General features: G+C 38.1%; 1 protein-coding gene across 1 annotated transcript in view; it reads right to left on the reverse strand.

The window, feature by feature from the left end:
• The window catches only part of LOC149163306 (phosphatidylinositol 4-phosphate 5-kinase 1-like), an 86,110-nt gene that overhangs the window by 5,667 nt on the left and 56,295 nt on the right, over positions 1 to 24,148 (reverse strand). The window contains exons 6-8 of the mRNA XM_089431675.1: positions 22,686 to 22,851; positions 3,493 to 3,603; positions 2,862 to 3,049 (exon numbers count right to left, since the gene is read on the reverse strand). Of these exons, the coding sequence (XP_089287801.1) occupies positions 2,862 to 3,049; positions 3,493 to 3,603; positions 22,686 to 22,851 (465 nt within the window). The remainder of the gene's footprint in view (positions 1 to 2,861; positions 3,050 to 3,492; positions 3,604 to 22,685; positions 22,852 to 24,148) is intronic.

Consider the following 24,148-nt stretch of genomic DNA (forward strand, 5'->3'; position numbering starts at 1 on the left):
TACAGATTTTCTTTCTTATCAAGAACGTTCAACTTACTATCAATATCAACCAAAACAAGAAGTTATTGTTTTAAAATGTATAACATAAAACTTTAAAGTATTAGGTGTCAGGACAAACAAATCTAGTCATCGCAGCAAGGGAAACTAAGGGTTCCATTGTTTCTAATAGTAAGGGGGTTGGTCTAGTCAATCAAATTCATTATCTAATTGTTCAAGAAAAGTATCCTCCCCGTATTTGAACTCAACACTAGATTTGCATAGACCTTCAAAAATAAAAAATTTTAAAGAGTTGCAAACTTGTCTCTTAAACCAAGGCTAAGAGTATTTATGACACAGGTTAGAGGTTGAGGTATTAGGTTTTCAAGCATGCAAACAAATAGGATCTTTTGATTGTGATATTTCAAAATTCGAGTTCGGCTTTTGACACCACGACTTTGAACTTTTTAGTGTATTCTTCAACCAAAACAAGAAGTTACTGTTTTAAAATGTAAACATAAAACTTGAAGGTATTAAGACAACCAAATCTAGTCATCGCAGCAAGGAAAACTAAGGATTCCATTGTTTCTAATGGTAGGGGGATTGGTCTAGTCAATCAAATTCATTATCTAATTGTTCAAGAAAAGTATCCTCTCGATATTAAACTCAACACTAGATTCACATAAACCTTCAAAAATAAAAAGATTTCAAGGGTTGCAAACTTAGGCTAAGAGTATTTATGACACAGGTTTGAGGTTGAGGGATCAGGTTTTCAAGCATGCAAGCAAATAGGATCTTTTGATTGTGATCATTTCAAAAGTCAAGTTTGGTTTTTGACTCCAAGACTTCGAACTTTTTAGCGTATTCTTCAATTGACATGTCCTTCTAGAACAATTGCATGAGTTGAAAATCATACGACTCATCCCAATTTCAATTTCATCCCTAAGTTAATCCATCTGCAAACTCACCAAAGACCCCTTTAGAGTTTCTGGTAATCCATCTTGCTCCCCAAATATGGGTTGCACTTGCCACATCCAACCCACATGCAAATGTTGTAGAGCCACATTTAGCTTACGGGGCACTATGAATCTGTTGTGCTTTGAATGTTAACTTGATCTTGCTTAACCATGCATGCACTTCCACTTCCTTTGAAGGTTTAAAGTGGGCATGTTAGAGTATTGTCCCATTGATGAGTAAAGAGGAGTGCTACCTTTCATTCCACAAGAGTTGAACTCCTCTTCCTCACAGTTTTGTTGTTGTGGATTGTGGTATTGAGCTTTGTGGCCGTAGGCCCTTTCCCTCAAGGTGTTGTTACAACCCACACTCGCTACCCCATTTCTTCAACAAATATCATGAAGCTTTATTCCAACTCGTACAAGTCACATATTGGCATTTTCTTAAGCTCCGAGAATAACTAACAACATTTATGCATCCAAATGGAATTACAATTACAATTATTGAAGTGAAGGAAACAGATAACTAGAGTAATAGAACTAATGAGCTCAAAACAAAGAAAAATAGTTGAGACAATAAACACCCAAGCTTGAATTGCACCTACAAATCTAAGTAATGGAGGAAAACTTATCCAATAAGCACCAATAAATTTGGTTGATTATATTGGTAAAATCGCAAGAATTACACATATGGGGGAAAACGCCTATTTATGCTAAAATGAGGCCCAAAACCTTACTTCAAGTTGAAGTCTCTAATAAAAGTGCTAAGGCCTTTATTACATAAAAATGGTTGTTTCCAAATATTAGAATCCCAGCCATACATACAAAATAGCTCACATAGATAGTGACGAGTCTAAGACCCAATAAAGATGATGTGGTTATGCAAACAACACCATCAATTTGGCTTGGCAAATATGTATGTATCTAGATTCTAATGATGCAGAGAAAAAGGTTGATTGATAGTTTATGAGTTTTTTATTCCTCAACCATGATGGTTAGTTTATGAGTTACCAAAGGTTCCCAACTTGTCTATGGGAACATTAACATGGTGCAAAATCAGTAAGAAAGGATTGTTACTGGTCCAACAGGCCCAAGTGGAAAAAGATGCTTGCCTTGCCTTCAAACCTTAGTTGGGAATGTACAATCCTAATCAATTCCAGAGCTCAAACTCTCTTGAATTCTGGTTTACGTGGAATAATTTTGGCAAAGGCCCTGAGCAAAGCTTGAGAAGTTCAGAATTGGCCATCCTTTCTGAACAAGGTTCCTTCTATTTTGAATGTACAAGGGGATGGGTTACCCATCCTAGGGAAGGCCACCCTTTAAGATCATCAACCAATATGTTTTTTTACCTCCTGGGGAGCCGAAACAATGAGGGTGTATTGGACCCGCCTCATTTTGAATGTCTCAGACCTCAAAAGCCTAAGTTGTATTGCATACATTAAAAGAATTTGGAACTTGATTTCCAGACCAAGGGGGATGATGGCTGAATTATGGGGTGGAAGTATCCCATTTTCAGAGCTATGGCCTTCCTCCAGTGTATGGAGAGTAGCTTGCTGCTGGTAAGTGCAATACTGATGAGAATACAAAAAATGCCTAAATACTTGACTGAACTTATCAAGCCTCCATAAATCCACTTGTGTATAACATACAATCATCTGCACTAAGATATCGTATGTCCTTTAAGTAGAAGATCAGGACCATAAACATTTGATAAAGTTGTAGATTAATTTTCAGGTATATATGACATGAACATAGTTCTGACAATAACTACAAGATAATATTCTAACCTGTGCAAGTAGAAACATAGGCAGATTGTCTGAAAAAACTTGTTTATAAATTAGCTATTCATAGATATACAATGTTTCAACTTATCTTAAATTATGTATCACAGAACAATAACAGAAAGGATTAAATTATGACAAAAGCACTTACTGGAGAAGAGTTTGGTACCAAAACGGGTCAAGACGAAACACAAAGTCCAGGTCAAGATCCTTGAGAGTAGTTGCTTCATTAATTTCAATTTTATCTGTTGAGCGACCTTGAGACGAGCCTTTCAAATCATAACGTCTGTGTATTTGTTTTTCTGAACATAGTATATTCCCCATCACCATAAAACGGATCTGTTCAATCTCACATGTCAATTTTAAGTTGTAACATGTATGCTTCACAATGAGTCGACAAACACAATGCCAAAGCATTTACACATTTAAAACTAAAACAAAAATGCTTGGCAAAGACTTGATGAACAAAATCTCATCAGTTCCTTCATAAAGAAGTAGTAAACCTGAAAAAGATGCAAAAAAACAATTCATTTGCCCCCTTCCATACTTATAATTCTTGTTTCTACAATATATTAATGCTTCTTCTGCACTATGGTCAAGTTTCTACATGTTAGGCTCATAATGATGTTCAACCAAAGTTCTCTGACAAGCAAAGATGTGTAGTGAAATGAAAAGCGAAAAGCACAGACAAAGAATGTTAACATTTATCTTGAAGCATATTGAACAAGTCAAAGAAGCCTAAAACCCAAAGGCTATCAAATAAAAATTGAATGATGTCATACCTTCTGGCCTCCTACTAATTTTACACTGTGAAGGCCAAAAAACCTTGTGATCAGAGTATGTTCATAGGCACGAACATGATTATAGTAGTTTGGTAGCATTCCAAGGAGTACCTGTAACATGGTAGAACTAGTAAGGCTACAAATTGTGAGCATCAAACCAATTAAAAATATATGAAATAATGACAAAAGTAATACAAAGTGTTGCATGTGTATACTCCATCCTGGCCCATGCCTTATGAAGTACTTTGCAGTAAAAACCCATGAAGCATATCAAACATGAATGTAACATGCCGGAAAATCATAAGATGTATTATTCATATATATCCCACAGACTTACATCCCTTCCTTGGTCACAGTCTAAATTTGAAAGCCACCCTTTCAAATTTCAGAAATTCGGTAGCACATTTATTTCTTTGTCACATATGATTATACTGGATAAAGAATACAGCCCATCCGATTACTTCCCAGTTTCATAAGAGCAGCCATAGATCTATTCAGAGTTTCTTTCTTTCGATCTTGGATGCTAGGAGTATCCCTCACTCCCACATCCCCCCCCCAGGATCATACAGCCAGACCCACTGCTGGGCCCTGGCTCCAGGGGACTTCAACAGCGAGCCAATGCCCCAGTTCACCTCCCTCGCTATTAATCATCAGACTCGGAAGCCGTTGACATCTTTAGCTCAATTGCCAGATCTTCCTATCTCACTCATTCTTTCTTGGCAGGCTATTGATTATTTGGTATCATGCCAATCTTTTAAATGCGTGTAGTGGGAGCAATACCGCTTGTTTTTTTTTCTTTAAGTTATTTTCAGCATTTTCTAGAAGCTGCACTTGCAGTCCCACATTGTAATTTCATACTGATTGTACTTGTCTTCAGTCCCATTGACCTACTTTTGTGGTTATTTGTTGGGCATTAATAAATTATCTATCTTTTCTCCTCTTCCAGACATTGTTTGGAGATCCCAGTCACACATGATTATACTGGATAAAGAATACAACCCATCCGATTACTTCCCAGTTCCGTAAGAGCAGCCAGAGATCTATTCAGAGTTTCTTTCTTTCGATCCTGGATGCTAGGAGTATCCCTCACTCCCACATCCCCCCCCCCCAAGGATCATACAGCCAGACCCACTGCTGGTTCCAGGGGACTTCAACAGCAAGCCAATGCCCAGTTCACAACTTCGCCTCCCTCGCCATTAGTCATCAGACTCAGAAGCCCTTGACATCCTTAGCTCGATTGCCAGATCTTCCTAATTCACTCATTATTTCCTGGCAGGCTATTTATTATTTGGTATCGTGCCATGGTCTTTTATATGCGTGTAGTGGCAGCAATGCTGCTTGTTTTTTTTTCCTTTAAGTTATTTTCAGCATTTTCTAGAAGCTACGCTTGCAGTCCCACATTGTAATTTCATACTGATTGTACTTTTCTTCAGTCCCATTGACCTACTTTTGTGGTTATTTGTTGGGAATTAATAAAATTAACTATCTTATCTCTTCTCTTCCAGACATTGTTTGGAGATCCCAATCAATTTAATATGTTAATTAAGAAAATCAACGCTCTCAGCATAAATGAAGCACCAATTGCCTGACCATTGGGAAAATAAGCTAGGCAAGCAGCCAAAGAAACTCACTCAACTCACTACTTAAATTTTTGCAACAATGTCAAGATTTCCACATTCTTTAATATTCCAATCCAATTCATAATATCCTTGAAGATTCTGAACAAACTTCACTGAAAACACTCTCACAATTCGGAATCAAACGTCGAAGTATAAATGTAGCTTTAACATGAGAAATATAATAGCATGTAGTAAGCCTGTCTAACCATGTTATTAAACTCTTTGGCAATGTGTCCCTTCTTTTCCAATGCCATATGCCAGTTCCCTCTTGACAAGGAATAGACTACAGGCGCATTTTTTTATAATAAGAAAATTACTTTCATTTAATTCACATTCACGTAAACACAACTATTATTTTAATTGGGGCAAAGACCAGATATGTCTCCTCCATAGAGTCAGTACTGAAGTCAATATTTTAAAGTTTGGGAACAAGATTCCATCATCATAGGAGTAAGATCAACCTTTATGGACTTCCTTCAGGTGAGCTCAAAAACAAAAGAAAAACAAAAAAAAACAAATATATATATATATATGGAACCTTTACTTTAGGTTCCCGAAACTGGCTTTTAGTCACTCAACCAGTGCTTCTTGATCCACGATGTGTAGTAACTGTTCCCACCCACATATCTGGGTAACCCTAGGAGAAATAGATGAGATGCAGTTTTCCAGCCAGTAGCCCTACCATGATCCACAGATAGCCCGCCTTAGATGCCTCTCATCTATTCTCCAGTCAGTGCATTCATTCTTCTAGCTTATTCATCCAATGAAGGTGGTTCATTCATTGTGAGATACATTAACCATTTTTGTACTCAAGTGTTTTTATGTAATTGTTAAAGGCATTCTAGTATGTAGCACAGTTTGAATTGGATGATTAACTGTTATTGATTGTACACCTGTTCCCTCACATCACCTTGGTGGTTATCACTTACCACTAGTTACCTTCCTTAGGACGTTCCTTTCACCATCTAGAAGGGGCACAAATAGAAGGCTTTGATGATGGTAGCATTCCATATTATCCATACTTAACATTTGTCATCATTCCCCTTTGATCCATTGTCCCATCTTTTGATTGGTTGCTGTCAATCACTCATACCAATTCCCTGTTGGCATTGTCCTATCAGAAGAAGAGGTTATATATACTGAGGTTGATGCAATTGAAAGAAAAGAGAGAGCATGAGCCAAAATATCAAAATGCAAAAGAATGGCAAGGGATGTAAAGCGACAAAAAGTCGAACTGTAGCATGAGCTCTTCCCTCTCTTATATAGCCACTCATCCCCAAGAATATCTATCATATCACGCCTATCAAAGTAAAAGGAACTCTTTAAGAACCTCCCAGCCCCAATGAAGCGATAAACTGCTCATCATGAAAAAGGGTTATCTCATTGTGATTACATGATATTAAATGAAGCTTGTTAAACAAGCTATTTAAAGAAAGAAAAAGGCAAATATGGGAGCTTGGGAAAAAAAAAGGTGAGGGAAGGCTTAGGTAAGTCAAGCAACCTAAATGCACCCTCTACAGAGGTGTTCATGGCATTATCGATATAAAGTAGCTTAAGTCTATGACACAATTCATTGAAGTAAACCCTAGTCCATAATGCCTATCACCTACACCTATCTTCTAAAAGGATCGACCTAGGAACTTTCCTCCACTTAGGGTTTGAAAGCACTTAATAGGGCCATGTGATAATCCTCCCATACTTAACCATAGTAATTTGTGTACATTCATAAGCCAATAGGACATTCAAAGAAGATGCTTGTGTGAAGTACTTTAATGGCTTGAACATTCAATATGGTACACTTTGATACTCTTATGGTTCTTGCACCCATGATGTTGATCTCACTTGATTCTTTATGTATTAAATATTTGCTCTCAGGTACAACTGACATCCCTTGAAGGATTATATGATGCTTTTGCAGCACTTTAGAAAGGATGTCCAACCACTTTAATGATGACACAAGCTACTTTGACAAAGAACATTGAGCACCCTTTAAGGAGCACTGACCTTGGATGACCTAACACAGTTGATGATACTCTTCCCCCCCTCCAAGAGCTTGGACATTGTCTATCAGAGCTAGGACGTTGACCTGAGAGCAGATGTACCCTTGAGATGCCAAGATGCTCCCAGACTATCATTGCACCTACTTGACAGACGTTGCCCTACTTTTGAGGATGTTTGGTAATGATGATGACAAGGTACCCATTTGGAGGGGATCATACATTTTTGAAGATGATGACATCATGCCCTAGCATGATGAAGTCATCTTTTTTATGCTATGGATGATGGCATGAGCACCCTAATGAATGACATCGGGTTTGAGGATGTTTTGCTTAATGATTGGGCACCCACATGATGAGGGCGCATGATTTTTGGGGTAAGATGTGTTAGTGTCAGTATTTGCATACTGCAATCAGTGATCAAAAATCCTCTTTTCATATCATATTAGGGTCCCATTCTGAAATTTTTGTCATTCCACTAGGTCGTCATGCAAAAATTTGGTCACTGAATGTTGAATTAGGGTTTCCTTTGCTCCTTTTAAAAATTTACCCCTTGTTGGCTCATTTCAACCTTGCTGAGTATCCATTGTCCATAAAGTTAATGACATCATGCCATCACATCAATCATGTCATCTTGAAATTCAGTCCTTCAAGGTCTCATTAGGTCTTTTAGGGTTTTTCAAGGTTTCATTAGGTCATTAGGGTTTCCAAGGTTCCAATAAAACTCCATTCCATTGCATAAGACCAGCAAGTAAAGGGTGATCAAATAACATCTCTTCACCATGTGAAGATGATTTGTAAAGAGAAATGCTTATTTCATCATGTAATTTTATGTTCACTATATGTAATAAGTATTGTTCCTAAGCTGCCAACTCAATCTCTATATGCCAACTTCATTAAAGCAAAGTCAAATTCAAAGAGTTCTCAAAGACCATCAAAAAATCAATTGGTCAAAGGAAATAGTCAATTGAAAGGGTAATGTTTCAAAAAGTTAAGTGAATGCCAAAGGGAGTTGTCTTTTCCCAAGGGTGTCCAAATCATCATTTTCCACAAGCACTAAACCCTAATTTCCTCTCCCACTGAGCTAGGGTTGGCTATGGAATCAAAGACATCTGAGCAAAGGAGGCATAAGGGAGGTCATTTCAGCAAGTATGAGGCCATTCCAACTCATAGAAATCATGTCTCCATCATTTTTCAAGAAGTCATTCCAAGGGACAAATCATTTGCCACACATAGGGCCAGTTTTGCTTCAAAGTATGTTTCCAACCAAACAAAGATGAATTTTACAAAAGTGAGAGAGGTTTTTATCCATAATAGTCCAAGGATGAAAAACCTCCTTCAGTTTTTACACAAGTGTTATGGTTTTGGAGAAATGTCAAAAATACAGTTGCTACAAGAGAGTTGTTGCACTTCTTGAGTGACCTTGGGAAAATCAATTTTTCTCCTAGCTGGAGTGTCCAAATGACTTGCTTGATGAGTCAAATGATAACTAGACAGAAAGAGCTTTCCAATGAGCTATCATGAGCTCAATTTGGAGTTGAGGAAGACCTCCAAAAGTTTCCTGCAAGATCACACTTCATTTTTGCACCCTCATTCTGCACTTTTTGACCAGTCTTGGGAGAATTGATTTTTGAGGGGCTATAATTGATCATTTTCAGTGCTTGATAGGTCCATTGTGTAGCCAAGAGAGAGATATTTCCAACGAGCTATCATGGGCTCAATTTGGACTTTGGGAAGGCATTTGAAGTCGGCGTTGCGCACTTCCTTCTGGCGCTACGAACTTGCCCAGAAATCAGCAGCATGTCGCTGCGCACTTTTTTGGGACACTTTTTGAAGAAATGGAGACCACCACTGGATGCAAAAGGACAAATATATCTAGGAAAACCATGTTTCCAACCTTAGTTTGCAAAACTGGCAGGTGAAAAGGGTAAAAAACTAGCAAAAAATCATGTTTCTGCCTCATTTTTGGCCCAGGCGTTGCGCACTTAACGAGTCTTGGGAGAATGAAGATTTGGAGTGCCAAATCAAGTCCATTTTGGAAACTGAACGCAGATTTGGAAACTACACAGGACAAGCTTTCCAATGAGCTATCCTGTGCTCAATTTGGACAACGGGAAGGTAGTCAAAATCAACCTGCAAGATGGAGGGTGCACTTGACAGAAAGATGGCGCACTTGACAATTTCCCTGATTTTTCATTGTTTTTCTCCGATTTTGATTTTCATCCTTGGGAATCAACTTTTTACTGATGTAATTGATATGGTAAATGTAATTATGGTCTTTTACTATTACCTAGGGGTAAATACATTAGGTAAATAGACTTCATCAAGTCAAATGAATCAGTTTCAATGTAATTAGGGATGAGTCACTTTGACCACCCTACACTCTAGCTATCAGTTCAGTTTTTGGTGGAACTGCTCCTCTTCTCATGGATTCGACCCCTGAGGAAAGAGGAGTTTGTTTTTATATCTATATCTTCCCTTTCTTCACTCTTTTCAGAGGTTGGACTTAGTTGGATGTTGTACTAGTGATCAGAGACACTATTGTATCAGATTTTGGCCAGTATTAATAGATGAGTTGCAGCTATTTCTTTGGGATACATGTGGTATGGATGTTTAGCATTGTTTCTTCTTTGTGATCATTTGTATGAATGTTTTGTATGCTCATAAACCATTTCATGTCTATTATATGGTAATTTTCAAGTTGATAGGCAGAATACATGTTTGCTCATGCTCTGTTTTGGGAAAGTTATCATAATTTGTCCATTTTTCTTCAGTTTAGGAAGAATACATCTCCTATGCTCTTCCTAACTCCTCATCAGTCTTAAACCATCTCACCAAATCACCTTTTAAGTGCTAAACCTTCTGCCTACCTTGCCCCTTTGGATGTCTGCAATCATATCTGATTTGCCCTGACCTAGGCTCTTTGACTTAATATCCTCATCAGCAACCCCATCAAAAATCAAATCAAAACAACCTTTGCACTTTATACCTAGCCTAAAACCCTAATCCATCCACCCTCTTGGCTGTGATTCTTTGGAGAGAGCCCTCTCTGGCTTGGTAGGCTAGCTACCAAGTCAAAAGGTCGGTCTATGGCTACCTCAGCTGGACTCTTCCTTAGCCCTGGAGATCCGAAGGAGTGATAACAAGATACACCCCTTGGAACCATTTATTGCAAATTTCATGAAGAGACACCTTTTGGAGCATGATGTTACCCTTGCAGGATACCTTACTCATATGTGTGGGTGGAATGAGGCACAATTTAATGTTATTTCATTGATTTAGCTATCTTTGGGGGTCACCTTGTGACCTCTCCAACTTGTGATCATGGATCTTTAATATTTGTAGGGCTTTTAGCCTATTTTAGGGAAAATTGACTTGGCTACCATCATATAAATAGAGGGAAGTTGATTTCCCTTGGATCATTATCACCCACACTTGGAGATCATTTATTGGCTACTTGTATTTTCTCTCTTGTTCCCTATGGAACCCTAGTGTAGCAAATTCCTCTTGGAGGATACTTTATGTATGGTTCTCTCTTTTGGAAGATTGATTGTGAATCTATGATGATAAGTACTATATAGATGTAAGTTATCTTCTTCGATCATGTTCTCTTCGATGAATTAGGGTTTGTTAAAATTTTCACCAAGGTTTTGTTGATATTTATGGCACTAAAATCTCCTTGGACAAGGATTTCATCAAGCTTCTCTTGAGATGGCGTAGGCTTATCTCCCTGCATTTAAATCTCCACTAAGGCAAAAGAGCACTAGGGTTACAAATTTGAGGGGCATAAGTATGTCTCCCTTAATTTTTTAAATCCAATTCATCTATCTTCCTGCATGGATTTTTACTCATAGACTCCATCAGCCCTAGATGGAGAAAGGAACTAGTCTTATCTCTTGTGCCAATCCTTTAAAACCTAAATATTTTCTTATTCTATTTGTTCTAGTATAAATTAGGGTTTTATTTTAGTAAAATAGTACATTTTCAGCATTATTTATCTTGAATGTCATTGTCCTAGGGTTAGGATTTGTTTGTAATTAATTGGAACCGCAAAAGTATTTATTTACATGCATTTTTTATTTCGAAATTGGGGATGACGTTTAGGATTTATTGTGTTGTTATACTTATTTCTACCATGGGAAATGTAATGTAATATATTCTCTTGTTTACTCTTTATTTAGCCCTAATTTTACACTTTTCATCATAGATTATGTGGCTTTTTCTTATTGTTGTTATAAACTATTTGCTTGTTGCAATTCCGATTTTAAACCCTAGTCTATGACAACCAAGAATAATTTCTTGATTGTATTGTGTTTGGGAACTTATTTAAGCCTTTATTAGTTGATCTAAGCCTTTAGATTGAGCCATAGGAACCCTAGAACTCATATTCTTGAAATTATACCTCACCCAAAACCCTAATGTATATCCTTTTGTTTGGTGAAAGTTTATTATAGAACCCATAGGGGGGATTTAGCCTAAGTTGAATTAGGTTACTTGCTCCCTGAGATCTAATAAGGAAGTCTCCCTTGCATTGGATTGCGTCCATCACTAAAAATAGGGGAGTTGTTACTGAGGTGACAGTGGTAGCACTCCCATTGTTGTGCTCAATCTAGCTTGCTTAGTGAGGCTTTGCACTAAGTAACCAGATTTTGCACTAATAGTACCAAAGGAAAAGACTCATTAATCTAGACAAGTTTGCAAAAGTTCAAAATTTCAAATCTTACAAGGCTCATACAGAGCACAAGGTTTGCCATTGTAATGGAGAAACAAACCACAATTATACATTAGAAGCAACATGGCCTTAAATCAAAGAGTGTGTTACAATTAAGACATCTCTTTAGCAATAAGTACTCCAATTGTGTCCAGGGTTCTTGTTATTGGTCATGTGAATTATACCTCTTGTAGGTTTCCCATTATTTCCAATTTTTCCAAACTAGGGCACATCTTATGCAACTAACCTTGGGACAAACCATGAGGGAAAGAGGAGTTGATGCTAGAACTTTGGGATATTTACACTCCCAAGAAAAATGAAATGGGCTTAGGACAAGTGGATGTTTACACTCAATGTCCAGTGGTTGTTGCTAAATAGGTAGCAAAAGCACTACAAGGAGATGTGAATTGACAATTTCGTCAAAACTGGTTAGTTTGACTTTCATATATTTTAGTTTTAAAGGAAGATTTAGCTTAGAAAACATCATCTCACGACATCTTTCTTGAAGCTTCCAAGGATTTCACAATGGCAAGGTATTGGGCTCAAAAAGTACCATATGGTGCTTCAAGTCTTTATCAAGATCTCCAACCTTCTCGAGGGTCAAACAAAATTAAGAAAAGTTTGTTCTCATGGTTGAATCTTTGGGACCTTAATAAAGGGGAATAATCTTCCTAGAAGATTTTTTTGGGAACTTGTTGCTTTATAGGAAATATAAAGCTATTATAATGGACATTATCTCAGTGTCTGAACCAAGATCAAGATTCAAAGTGGTTTTCAATGAAACTGGACACACATGCACTTTATGGGCGGATCAAGCAAAGCCCCCCAATTTGTGATATTGTAAATAAGACATCAAATTTGAATGACTCAAAAGAAAAGTCACTTAAAAGAACTAATGATATATGAAGATCACCATATCTCACGACATTTTTCTTGAAGCTTCCAAGGATTTCATAATGGCAGGATCTTGGGCTCAAAAAGTAGCATATGGTGCTTCAAGTCTTTATCAAGATCTCCAACCTCCTCGAGGGTCGAACAAATCTTTCTAATTAAGAAAAGTTTGTTCTCATGGTTGAATCTTTGGGACCTCAATAAAGGGTGTAATCTTCCTAGAAGAATTTTTTTGGGAACTTGTTGCTTCACAGGAAATATAAAGCTATAATAATGGACATTATCTCAGTGTTTGAACCAAGAGAGAGCTTCAAAGTGCTTTTCAATGAAATTGGACACACATGCACTTTATGGGTGGATCAAGCAAAGCCCCTCAATTTGTGATATTGTAAATAAGACATCAAATATGAATGACTCAAAAGGAAATTCACTTAAAAGAACTAACGATATATGAAGATCATTGTGTGCCTTTATACACAGAGCAACTAGATTGCTTATTTTTCATCAATCTCTAAGTAAAAATCATAGGCTAAGCGAGGACAGCATTTAGAAATTGCCTATGTGTGCAATGCAAAAGAAAGGAACACATAAAGCATATTTTCTAAAAGTGTGGCTTTGCTAGGGTCCTTATGTAAAGACATCTCCCTATGCTTGTTTCCTCTTGTTTCTCCATCCTCACAACTAGAAGGCAGCATATTTTCTAGAAGTGTGGTTTGTTAGGGTCTTTATGAAAAGGAATTTCCCTAAATTTGTTTACCCTTGTTTCTCCACCCTCTTCACTTAAAGATTGTTCTTCTTGGTGATTTAGTGTTGTGCTACGCTGACTTTCAACCTTGGTCCACACATTGATTGATAATTCTATCTTTTTCTTGATCAAATCAATATAAATCTACCTTTAAAGGTCACAAACATACTTATGATAGTTTGATTTTTCATATGTTCAAGTTCTTGGATGAAATAGTAATTCAAATACCTACTAAAGGTCATGTTTTGTGAAAATATAATAGGGCCTCAATTATGGGGCACAATCTAACATGTTGGCTCTTCTAGCCTAGATCAGAAGCAAAGCTCTTAACAAAACATGATGTATTCACTGAAAATTGTCAATACAAATCAGCATTTTGCCAAAAAGAAAGAATTAAAAAGGAACACTCACAGACTTTAAAGCAAGTAGTTGTTCATTCCCCAAGATTCGTGTCTGGTTATAAAATTGTAAAATTGTTGGATCACTCTCTCTCTTGACAAGTTTTGAGTTGTCCAAAATCACTTAGTATTTTGTAACGTCGTACCTTTGTCATGGTTTTATACATTTATCCATATATTCTGATGTTATGCCTATGTATGTTTCTTTATTTATATTATTTTCGACATTTCTAGGAGTTGTGCTTGCACTCCCACATTGTATTCATATTGGTTGAAGTCCTCAATCCCATTGACCTATTTTGGCGGTCAGGTGTTGGACATTAATATAATTATCTTATCTTATCGCAGTGGCTTTGGGTCAAGGTTTTTGGCTCATGCTTTCAGCCAATGGTTTTTTGGTCGATGGTATTTTGGCTAATTGTTTCGTCCATTGTAATCAAATTTTGGTCAAGGAATTGGGGTTTCAGAGGTTGGTGAAAATGAAAATATTTATATATTGTATGTGCATGGTTGAAAATATAATGAAAAGAAAAGAAGGGTAGAGAAGCTCTAAGAATGATGGTTTTCCCATTTGGGTTTCCACGGTAAAAAGATATTTTTGAGTGGTGTCTGAATTCCATTATTTATGTTTTATTTTAACTTTAGAATCTATATGCATTGTTTATAGGTTCTAAAGTCCATCAACTCAAATGGCTCCTTTCATATGACTCCTCATAGGGGTTGGTTTCGTCAATATGAAATGTGTGACGATGACATCTTACTAGGAGATGATTGGCCAACCAAAATCACAAGACGTGGAAAATTCAAGTTGCAATTGAAACACGGAAGGGTTAGAACACTTCTTCGTATTTTGCACATTCCATATCTAGCTAGAAACCTGATATCTATGGGTAAGATGGTTGGTGCAAGTGTACATGTTATATTTGAAAAGGATAGAGTCAAATGGTTTGAGGAGCAATGGTGTTCATGAGGGCAGTTCGTTGTGGAAGTTTATATAAGATATTGGGAAGCACTATCATTGATGGGTGTAACAATACTATTGTTCTTGAAGGCGAAAACAAAGAAATCAGAACCCTGGCTCATTTTGGAGATAATATAATGCTTTTGCATCGAAAGATCAAGACATATCGAAGAGAAGGGTCTTCGATTATTACACGGTAAAGGTATGTTTGAATGTGCATCAAATTTTGATTTTTGTGAACATTGTTTATATGGTAAACAGAATTGAGTGAATTCTCTTTTAGCTCTATAAGGGCAAGAGAGATCTTGGATTTATACATAGTGATGTGTTTAGTCCTATACTTATTCCATCACTAGCAAGACCTTTGTAGTTTGTTCCATTCATATATGATTTCTTCAGGAATACATGGTTGTATTTGTTGAAAAAGAAATCTGAGTTTTTTAGCAAATTCAAAGAGTTCAAAGCCCTTGTGGAAAACCAAACTAAAAAAAGGATAAAAGTGTTGAGAATAAATAATGGAATTGACTTATGTGACAAAGAATTTGAACATTTTTGTGTGTTTTGTAGCGTGGTAGAACTCTACACCATACACACCTTAGCAAAATGGAGTGGGAGAAAGGATGAACAAGACACTAATGGAAAAAGCAATGTGTATTCTTAATGATGTATGATTGGCACAAGAAGTCTTAATGAAAGTTGTTGTCACAACCCATTATCTAGTAAATCGCTCACCCAGTTCAGCACTAGTTGACAATACTCCACATGAGGTATGGTCTGGTCAAAAACCATTTGTTTCGCTTCTCGGAGTATTTGGGTGTAATGCTTTCATGCATGTTCCAAAGGAAAGATGAGCAAGTTGAACAATAAGGCAAAGAAATACATCTTCATAGATTACAAAGATGGAGTGAGAGGTTACAAATCATGGAATCCTATAACAAGGAAAACAATGTACAGTCAAGATGTAATCTTGAAAGAAGTTGAAAGCACTTCCCAGAATGAAGATGAACCAAAAGAACTAGAACCAAAGAAAGTGGAGTTTGAGCTAAAGATTGACGAATCTAAATCATTTTAGGGGGTAGAGTCATTTGAATGAAATGATAAGGTAGAACCACAACTCCAATCTTCAGAAGGTATGACAGTGCAAGGAGACATACGACAAGGTATAGTCGACCTGATATCCATTCTTCTTTTGTTCTATCGTGTATTAATGATGAACCCAGATATGCTATAGAGGCAATAAATTTTGAAGAGAGAAAACTTTAGAAGGAGACCATGGCAGAAGAAATGGAGGCCCCTGAGAAAAATGATGATTGGGATTTGGTTGAATTGCCTAATGGGAGTAAAATCATTGGTAGCAAAAAGGTATTCAAAAAGAAATTAAATGTAGCAAGAAAGATCAAGAAGTACACGGCTTGCCCAAGAGCAAAAATTATTCTCAGGTAGAGCGAATTGAATTTGGTGATATTTTTTCTCCTATTGCAAAATTGACTTCCATTAGATTTTGTCTCTCACTGGAACATTTAATCTTGAGGTATGGCAGATGGCTGTAAAAACAACATTTCAACATGGGCACTGTTGAATTTCCACGATACTTGAGTCTAGGGTAGAATCTTACAATCACTGACGCTACCAATCCAAGTATCACAACAAACTACTTTGCACTGCAGAACAATATACAACAGTAAATCCACTAGCGCATAAAATATAGACAACTTTTTACAAAACCCAACTTCGTTATATTAACAAACTGATAATCCAACAATCTAGGACTCTCGTATCAGGGATAATGGCTCTCATACATCCATTAGTAGAAGAATACAAGAACAAGACACACTGAAAGTCTAGCTAATGTAGTGCACAATCACAGCTTCTTTGTCATATTCTAAACACACTGCAGGTCCTTCACTTTTGTTTTGCAACACTTCCTCTATTAGTGGTCTTGGTCCTTTAGGTCACTAAACTCGGCTCTCCAATCTACCCTCTAGTTGATCATAAGTCCATCTACAACCAACACATAGGGTCTTCATGCTCACTAGTTGCTCCTTATTCCTTCAAGGCCACAACATTTGAGTCTTCTTGCCCACTGTTGCTCCTTAGCTACTTGGGGACTTCCTCCCACTATCATCTTCCTGTGTTGTTCCAAGGAAGAGAAACATAAGGCAGGAGGGTTGCCACCTATCACTGTCAAACATCCTTCTTTGCACAATGAACTTGGGCTATCCAAAACTGCTCCTCTGGCTGATCAAACCTTGAGCTCTTCTCTTCTCTGCCTCTTCTAGTAGCCCTAGAATCCTTCCTAAGGTCTGCACTTAGGGCACACTTGGAACACTTTCTCACTGCCCTCCAACAGTCCAGAAGTGTCCAACCAAACTGTCCAACTAGGCTCTACATCCACTTAGCAATACATCAATTCAAAGGGAGTAAACATACCTTTGTTCCTCATAATTCTTTTGATCCCTTTAACCTTGGCTTTTGTGCACAATTTGAGATCTTTGGTCTGCAATTAGGGCAAGTTGTAACTTTTGTTACAACCCCAAACTTGCCCTCAATCTCCTTCAAATGCCTGCAGTGAACATTCTTCTACACGTCCCACTTACTCGCTACCCCTTAAACTCCTTTCCAGCCTACTATAGGCCTTTTCGACCCTCAAAAAGTCACCTACAAGAACTCGACCTGTTCAGGGATCTCCACTTAAGGTTTCAAACTTGTTATACCAGAAAACTAACCTCAAATTAGGCACAAAATTCCCAAACAGAACTCTTCTCCTCCTCACTGGCTACTCCTCAAAACTCGGCCTGCAGTCACAAAAGATAACCATAAAACCAATCCTCTTTCTCCTTTTCTAGGTTGCCTTCGTTTTGCGGCTCTCTCTGAGGTGAGTCCTCTTTGATGTTGGCACTTGGATGATGTGTGAATGTCCTCCAACAAACCTTTATTTATCTGCAAACCATGGGTGTCAACAAACTGCCCTTGTGGCACACTAATACACCAGGCCAACCTGACTTATGTGCCACAAAACCCACCAGCAACATAAATAAATATGTATCTTCATTTCTAGACCTCAGATTTGAATGCTTGCAGTTGCCCCTTGCTCCTCTAGGGGTCCTCTAACACCTTCAAGCATAAAATCATTCAAACCCTTGTAGTTTCAGACCCACAAGCTTGGGTGCAAAGCCCACACCTTGGGTTCTAAGCCCACAAACCACTTTTGTGGCGCTCCTTCCTCCAAACCCCGAACCCTAGGGCTTGGAGTACCTCCCAAGTTACTAATCTAAACACTCCCTCTTAGCTTGGGAGGTACTTCCAAGACTAGGAAGTAACTCTTCATCACTGTCACTGATCGCAACACTTGCCCAACTCCTGGCGTTCATCACTAAAGCAAACCCTATAGTATGACCTACGCCCTTCTCGAAAGTGTCACTATCACTGGAAGTCTCCTGCTTCTTCTCCTAAAACACTCTCTCCATGATCCCTTCTTGCTAGATGTGGAAGCACCCTTGCTCCCTACTGACCACACACTCTTCATGGGATGCACATTCTCCATGTGAACCTGCAAACTCCCTCTAGAACTCGGCTCCCTCTGAACCTCTAGAACGTGGACCTTCTTCTCTAGAACCTATACCTGCTCCTCTAAAACCTGCACCTACTTCTCTGAAACCTGTACCTAGTTCTGCGTCTTCTCATGATCTATAGGCTTGCCCCGTCAACCTACATAGACCATGCTCTAGAACTCCAATCACAACACCTACGGAGCTAGAGCCTCTAGGCCTGAGTCTTGTCTTCCCACCCTGGAACAGCACCTCAAACCCCTTAAGCTCGATCGCTAAGACAAACATCATGTTATATATGAGTCCTGGTACAAACAGTACATCCTAAACTCACATCACCTGACCTAACTCCATCCTGAATGGCATGACACCTAATCCCCTGATCTCTTTTTGACTCTTGTCGCCCAACACCATGTGCAACTTCAAGTCCCACTTAGCTAGAGTCTCGAACACATCCCGTGAACCTGTCATGTGCTTCGACACACCACTGGCCATGCACCATGCAGCCTCGTTGATGGTACCTTGTGAGAAATGAGAGATCAAAGCAAAGTCCTCATTCTCCAATCTCCTGGAGAGATCATCTATCTCGGTAGGAGTGGCGACACATGTAACCTGTTTTCCTTTCTTCTTCTCATCATCTCCCTTCTTCTGCATCGAACACTTCGTCAAAAAATGACCCATCTCGCCATAGTTGAAACACTTGATCTTACTCAAGTCCTTCTTTTGCTTGCCCTTCATCCTTACTGCAAGTGCCACTTCATCGTCTGAACCCTTCTTGTTCGGACGAAGATCCTTGTCTCGCAACTCTTCCTAAATGAAGTCATCCCACAACCTGTTCCAATCTGGCAACTTGTCCCTGGCAATGATCCCCTTGATGAACGGCTTCCACTCTGGAGTAAACCCCTTCAAGGCAATCCTCACCATCTCGAAATCTGAAATAATCTCACTGATGGCAGCAAGCTCATCTCGAACTTGAGACAACCTCGTCAAATACGAAGTCACCCCTTCACCCTGCATCATCTTGGTGGCCTTCAACTTATCCTACAATACCAATACCCAGTTCTCGTTCTTATTCTGGAACAAATTTTGAAGAGCCTCCCACGTCTCATGGGCAGTGTTCTTCCCGAACAAATGAGGTATTAAGGACTCCCTAACACCGTTTAGGATGATCAACTTCACCTTAGTATCCAACTCTTCATACACTTCCAACTCCTTAGGGTCATTGGGCTTCTTGACTTCTTTCTCGACAAACTCCCAGATCTTGTTCACCATTTGAACCAACTTGATTCATTCCTTCCATGGACTATAGTTGGAGAAGCCTTCCAACCTATTCTCATACTAGAGGCCAACCTGCAACTTTGACATTGTTGTGAGCCCTTCAACAACAATGTGACCAACTCCCTCTTAAGTCGTACTTCGTTGTACGCACTCTAATTCATTGGCCCTTCAAAGTAGCTTTGATACCTCATACCATGTTGAATTTCCACCATACTGGAGTCTAGGATAGAATCTTACAATCACTGACGCTACCAATCCATGTATCACAACAAACTACTTTGCACTACAAAACAATATACAACAGTAAATCTACTAGTGCACAAAATATAGACAACTTTTTACAAAACCCAACTTCGTTATATTAACAAACTGATAATACAACAGTCTAGGGCTCCCGTACCAAGGATAATGGCCCTCATACATCCACTAGTACAAGAATACAAGAACAAGATACACTGACGATCTAGCTAATGTAGTGCACAATCACAGCTTCTTTGTCGTATCCTAAACACACTGCAGGTCCTTCGCTTCTGTTCTGCAGCACTGCCTCTATCAATGGTCCTGGTCCTTTAGGTCACTAAACTCGGCTCTCCAATCTGCCCTCTAGCTGATCATAAGTCCATCTACAACCAACACATAGGGTCTTCACGCTCACTAGCTACTCCTTAGTCCTTCAAAGCCACAACACTTGAGTCTTCTTGCCCACTGCTACTCCTCTACTACTTAGGGACTTCTTCTCACTATTGTCATCTTGCACTGCTCCAATGAAGACAAACATAGGACAGGAGGGTTGCCACCTATCATTGCCAAACATCCTTCTTTGCACAATGAACTTGGGCTATCCAAAACTGCTCCTCTGGCTGATCAGACCCTGAGCTCTTCTCTTCTCTGCCTCTTCTAGCAGCCCTAGAATCCTTCCTAAGGTTTGCACTTAGGGCACACTTGGAATAATTTCTTGCTACCCTCCAACAATCCAAAAGTGTCCAACCAACCTGTACAACTAGACACTACATCCATTTAGCAATACATCAATTCAAAGAGAGTAAACATACCTTTGTTCCTCATAATTCTTCTGCTCCCTTTGACCTTAGCTTGTGTGCACAATCTGAGATCTTTGGTCTGCAATTAGGGCTGACTGTAACTTCTGTTACAACCCCAAAAATGCCCTCAAATCTCCTTCAAATGCCCACAGTTAGCCTTCTTCTACACGTACCACCTACTCATTGCCCCTTAAACTCCTTCTCAGCCCACCATAGGCCATTTCCACTCTCAAAAAGTTACCTACAGGAGCTCGGCTTGCTCAGGGATCTCCACTGAAGGTTACGGACCTGTTATACCAGAAAACTAACCACAAATTAGGCACAGAACTCCCCAACATAACTCTTCTCCTACTCGTTGGCTATTCCTCCAGCCTGTTGTCACAAAAGATAACCATAAAACCAATCCCCTTTCTCCTTCATTAGGCTGCCTTGGATATGCGGCTCCCTTGCTCACAGTGAGAAAACGGAGGACATAAAGATCAAGTGAACTACTCTATCTGGAGACTCATGGTTCTGCGAGCGAGTAGTTTGGTATTTTTTCCGTTCTCAGCCATGAGAAGACAACCGGATCAGTGAAAGAGGGTAGTGTTATAGCCCTCACCAGGGTTTGATGGGACACTCCCATAAGGGAGCTGTTGATAAGCAGTTGAGTCGTTATGGCTCTTAATTCAGGCCAGATGATCACACACCGAAAATGTGTAAATGGTGTCCCACCTCTTGCTAGATCGTAGGAACACTTGATAGAGTAAAACAAAACTTCCCAAGACTATTCTTATACCTATAGCTAACTCCTATCTCATCAGTAAGATGTAAAATAACTCTCAGAGTTACAAAATGAGAACTCTGCAAAACTAACTTTCAGTGTTTTGTAGATGACTTAGCAACCCGGGCATGGTCTAAGCTTCTTTTGCTTAGAAATTATATGCATCTGCTGATTTGTGAAATTAAATAGCTAAAAAAGTTACCAGAATCTAGGTACAGAAAATGTGTGTGTGTGTGTATAGATATATATAGTTAACAAATGAACATGAACTAGAAACAAAGAAAATTCATATGTCGAGAATCTAAAGCATTCATAACTTTGAAAATATAACCAAAAGGAGTGTTCCCATTGACATATAAAATATCCATTAAGAGTCCAGACATGATATGTAAACATTGCACATGTACAAAATCAGTGTTTGAACAATGGAATCATATGTAAATATTGCACACATACATGACTTGCAAACAATTGACATATACACTAAACAAATCACAAAGTTAGATATGCAAACAGCTACGGAAAACTCAAACTGGTGTGTTTCGGAATGAAGGGGAAATTTTCAGGCAAAGTTAGGGTTTTAGGGACCCCGTACTTTAATTTGTTTTCCCCTTTATTTTATGCTTCTTTAAAGTGTTTTTGATTAAAAACATTGAGTTTTTTGGAGAATCCAATAGCAATATATTTCTGTCAGGCTAGAAACATATCCCAGGTGGATCCTCCAGTGTTTCCAATCCAGAAACTGAGCCTTCCAGGTACAGTAACTTAGTCAATTAGATATGCTTCTCTCCTTAACTGTGTAGGAATGGGAAATAATGCTCTTTAGTCTAGAATCTACTGACTAAAGATTGTGTTCTTATTTATCTGTCTAGACCCTATCTTTGTACTATTTTCCTAATATATAAATATTTTGGGGAAGAAAAGGTAGTATCAATAACAAAGAAATAAATAGACACATGTACAACTGGCTAAAAACAGTGTGTATTTTTTTATGATTGCTATCAAATAATAAAAAAAATGAGGGCATTTCTCCCTTTGAATTGACAAAAGCCATGTAAAGATCACTCGTTGAGTGTGATTATTTATATTATGTCCACAAATAAGAAAAATGGAATGCAAGAAAGGAATACATGACAAACACCTGAAGAAAATGTGTCCACTAAATGACATTCTCCAAACTGCTATTGCTCATTGAAACCTTCCAAATTATTTAATTAAATAATTCAAATTTCAAACTTTTACCTTCACTTCAGATTTCCGCATTGTCTTTATCATAAATTTATCATCATGAGAAAGATAGAATACACTCCCACTCTTCCCTGGGGATGACAGCTCCCTTAGTGCATCATTTCCACATATAGAAAGCATATATTCAGCTGCATCAATCTTGAACAACTCTCGCAGGTGCCTGAGCATTAGGAAATTGACAAGTTGGAAATAAATTACAAGTTAAACTATTCCTACAACTAGATCAAACTAATCAAGAACTGTAAAAGTCATACTAAAAGCACTTAACAGCAAATACTTTGCACCTTTGTCGCAGTTTTATACATATGTCCTGATGTTATGTAAGTTTCTTTCTTAATATTATTTTTTGTATTTTCTAGGAATTGTGCTTGCACTCCCACATTGTATTCATACCAGCTGTACTTTTCAGTCCCATTGACCTACTTTTGTGGTCATTCATTGGACACTAATATAATTATCTTAAGTGTCCTGACTCCCACCTCAAAGTCCAGCATCAGAAATCATGTTAAGATAGCCAATATTTAACATGATAACAAAACCAAAGAACTTCAGTAAAAGAGAGTTACACACAAACTCTTATAATACTGACAAAACATAAAAGATTTCAGTGATGCAAACAGAAAAGTGTTATCTATTTGCAGGCATTGGACTACAAACCAATGTTGCAAGCGTTGGCATCGGGATAAAATTGGCAAGGGTCCGGAAAACCAAAAAATCGGGAAAATCGGGAAAATATCGGTAAAAATCAGCAAACATCGGCAAAATTAAGATACCATAAAAATTTCTTTAAAAATCTGCAAACATCGGCTAAGCTAAAAAATCGTGATTTCGAGATAAAATCAGGATGTTATCGAGATTTTCGCAACACTGCTATAAACACTCCAATAATATTTAAAACCATAAAATACATGTATAGTGATCAATTTATGTTAGTGACAAGAGAGCAAATTTAACAATTAAATATCGAGGTTATGGGTTAGGTAGTTAAACCACCAAAACTACTTGGGGGTTCTATAAACCATAATGAAATGTCGCGTAAAGGTCAGAGAGGGATATACTGGCTCAGCATAAATAAAAATCCTTTTCACTTTATAATCTCCACATTCATGTATTTCCACCTGAATTTTTACAGGGTATCAAGGCATGATACTAATGCTCGAGCCATGTTTGAAGTCAGAAAAAAAGAACCAAGTTCCAGAATCACATCTTATGAGCAAAAATATCAAAGTTAAACCCATAATCGGAAGTGTTGAATGCAAGAGAACATTTCAGATGTGAAAATATAAGATTAAGCAAGTTAAAATATTTTATAAGACTCAAGAATCAAACATTAGATAAATGCAAAAATTAAATTATTTACAAATATTTTTAAGTCGTAAGTCCAGGCATTGAAGAGAAAGACCATCATGAGCCGACAAAGGAGTTACCAAAGACAGGGGCTTAGCGGGCTGCATACA

This window comes from Pinus tabuliformis, chromosome 5_1 (genome assembly GCF_031772625.1).
Source record: "Pinus tabuliformis cultivar Carrire ecotype Pingquan chromosome 5_1, CPIR1, whole genome shotgun sequence".
NCBI lineage: Eukaryota > Viridiplantae > Streptophyta > Pinopsida > Pinales > Pinaceae > Pinus > Pinus tabuliformis.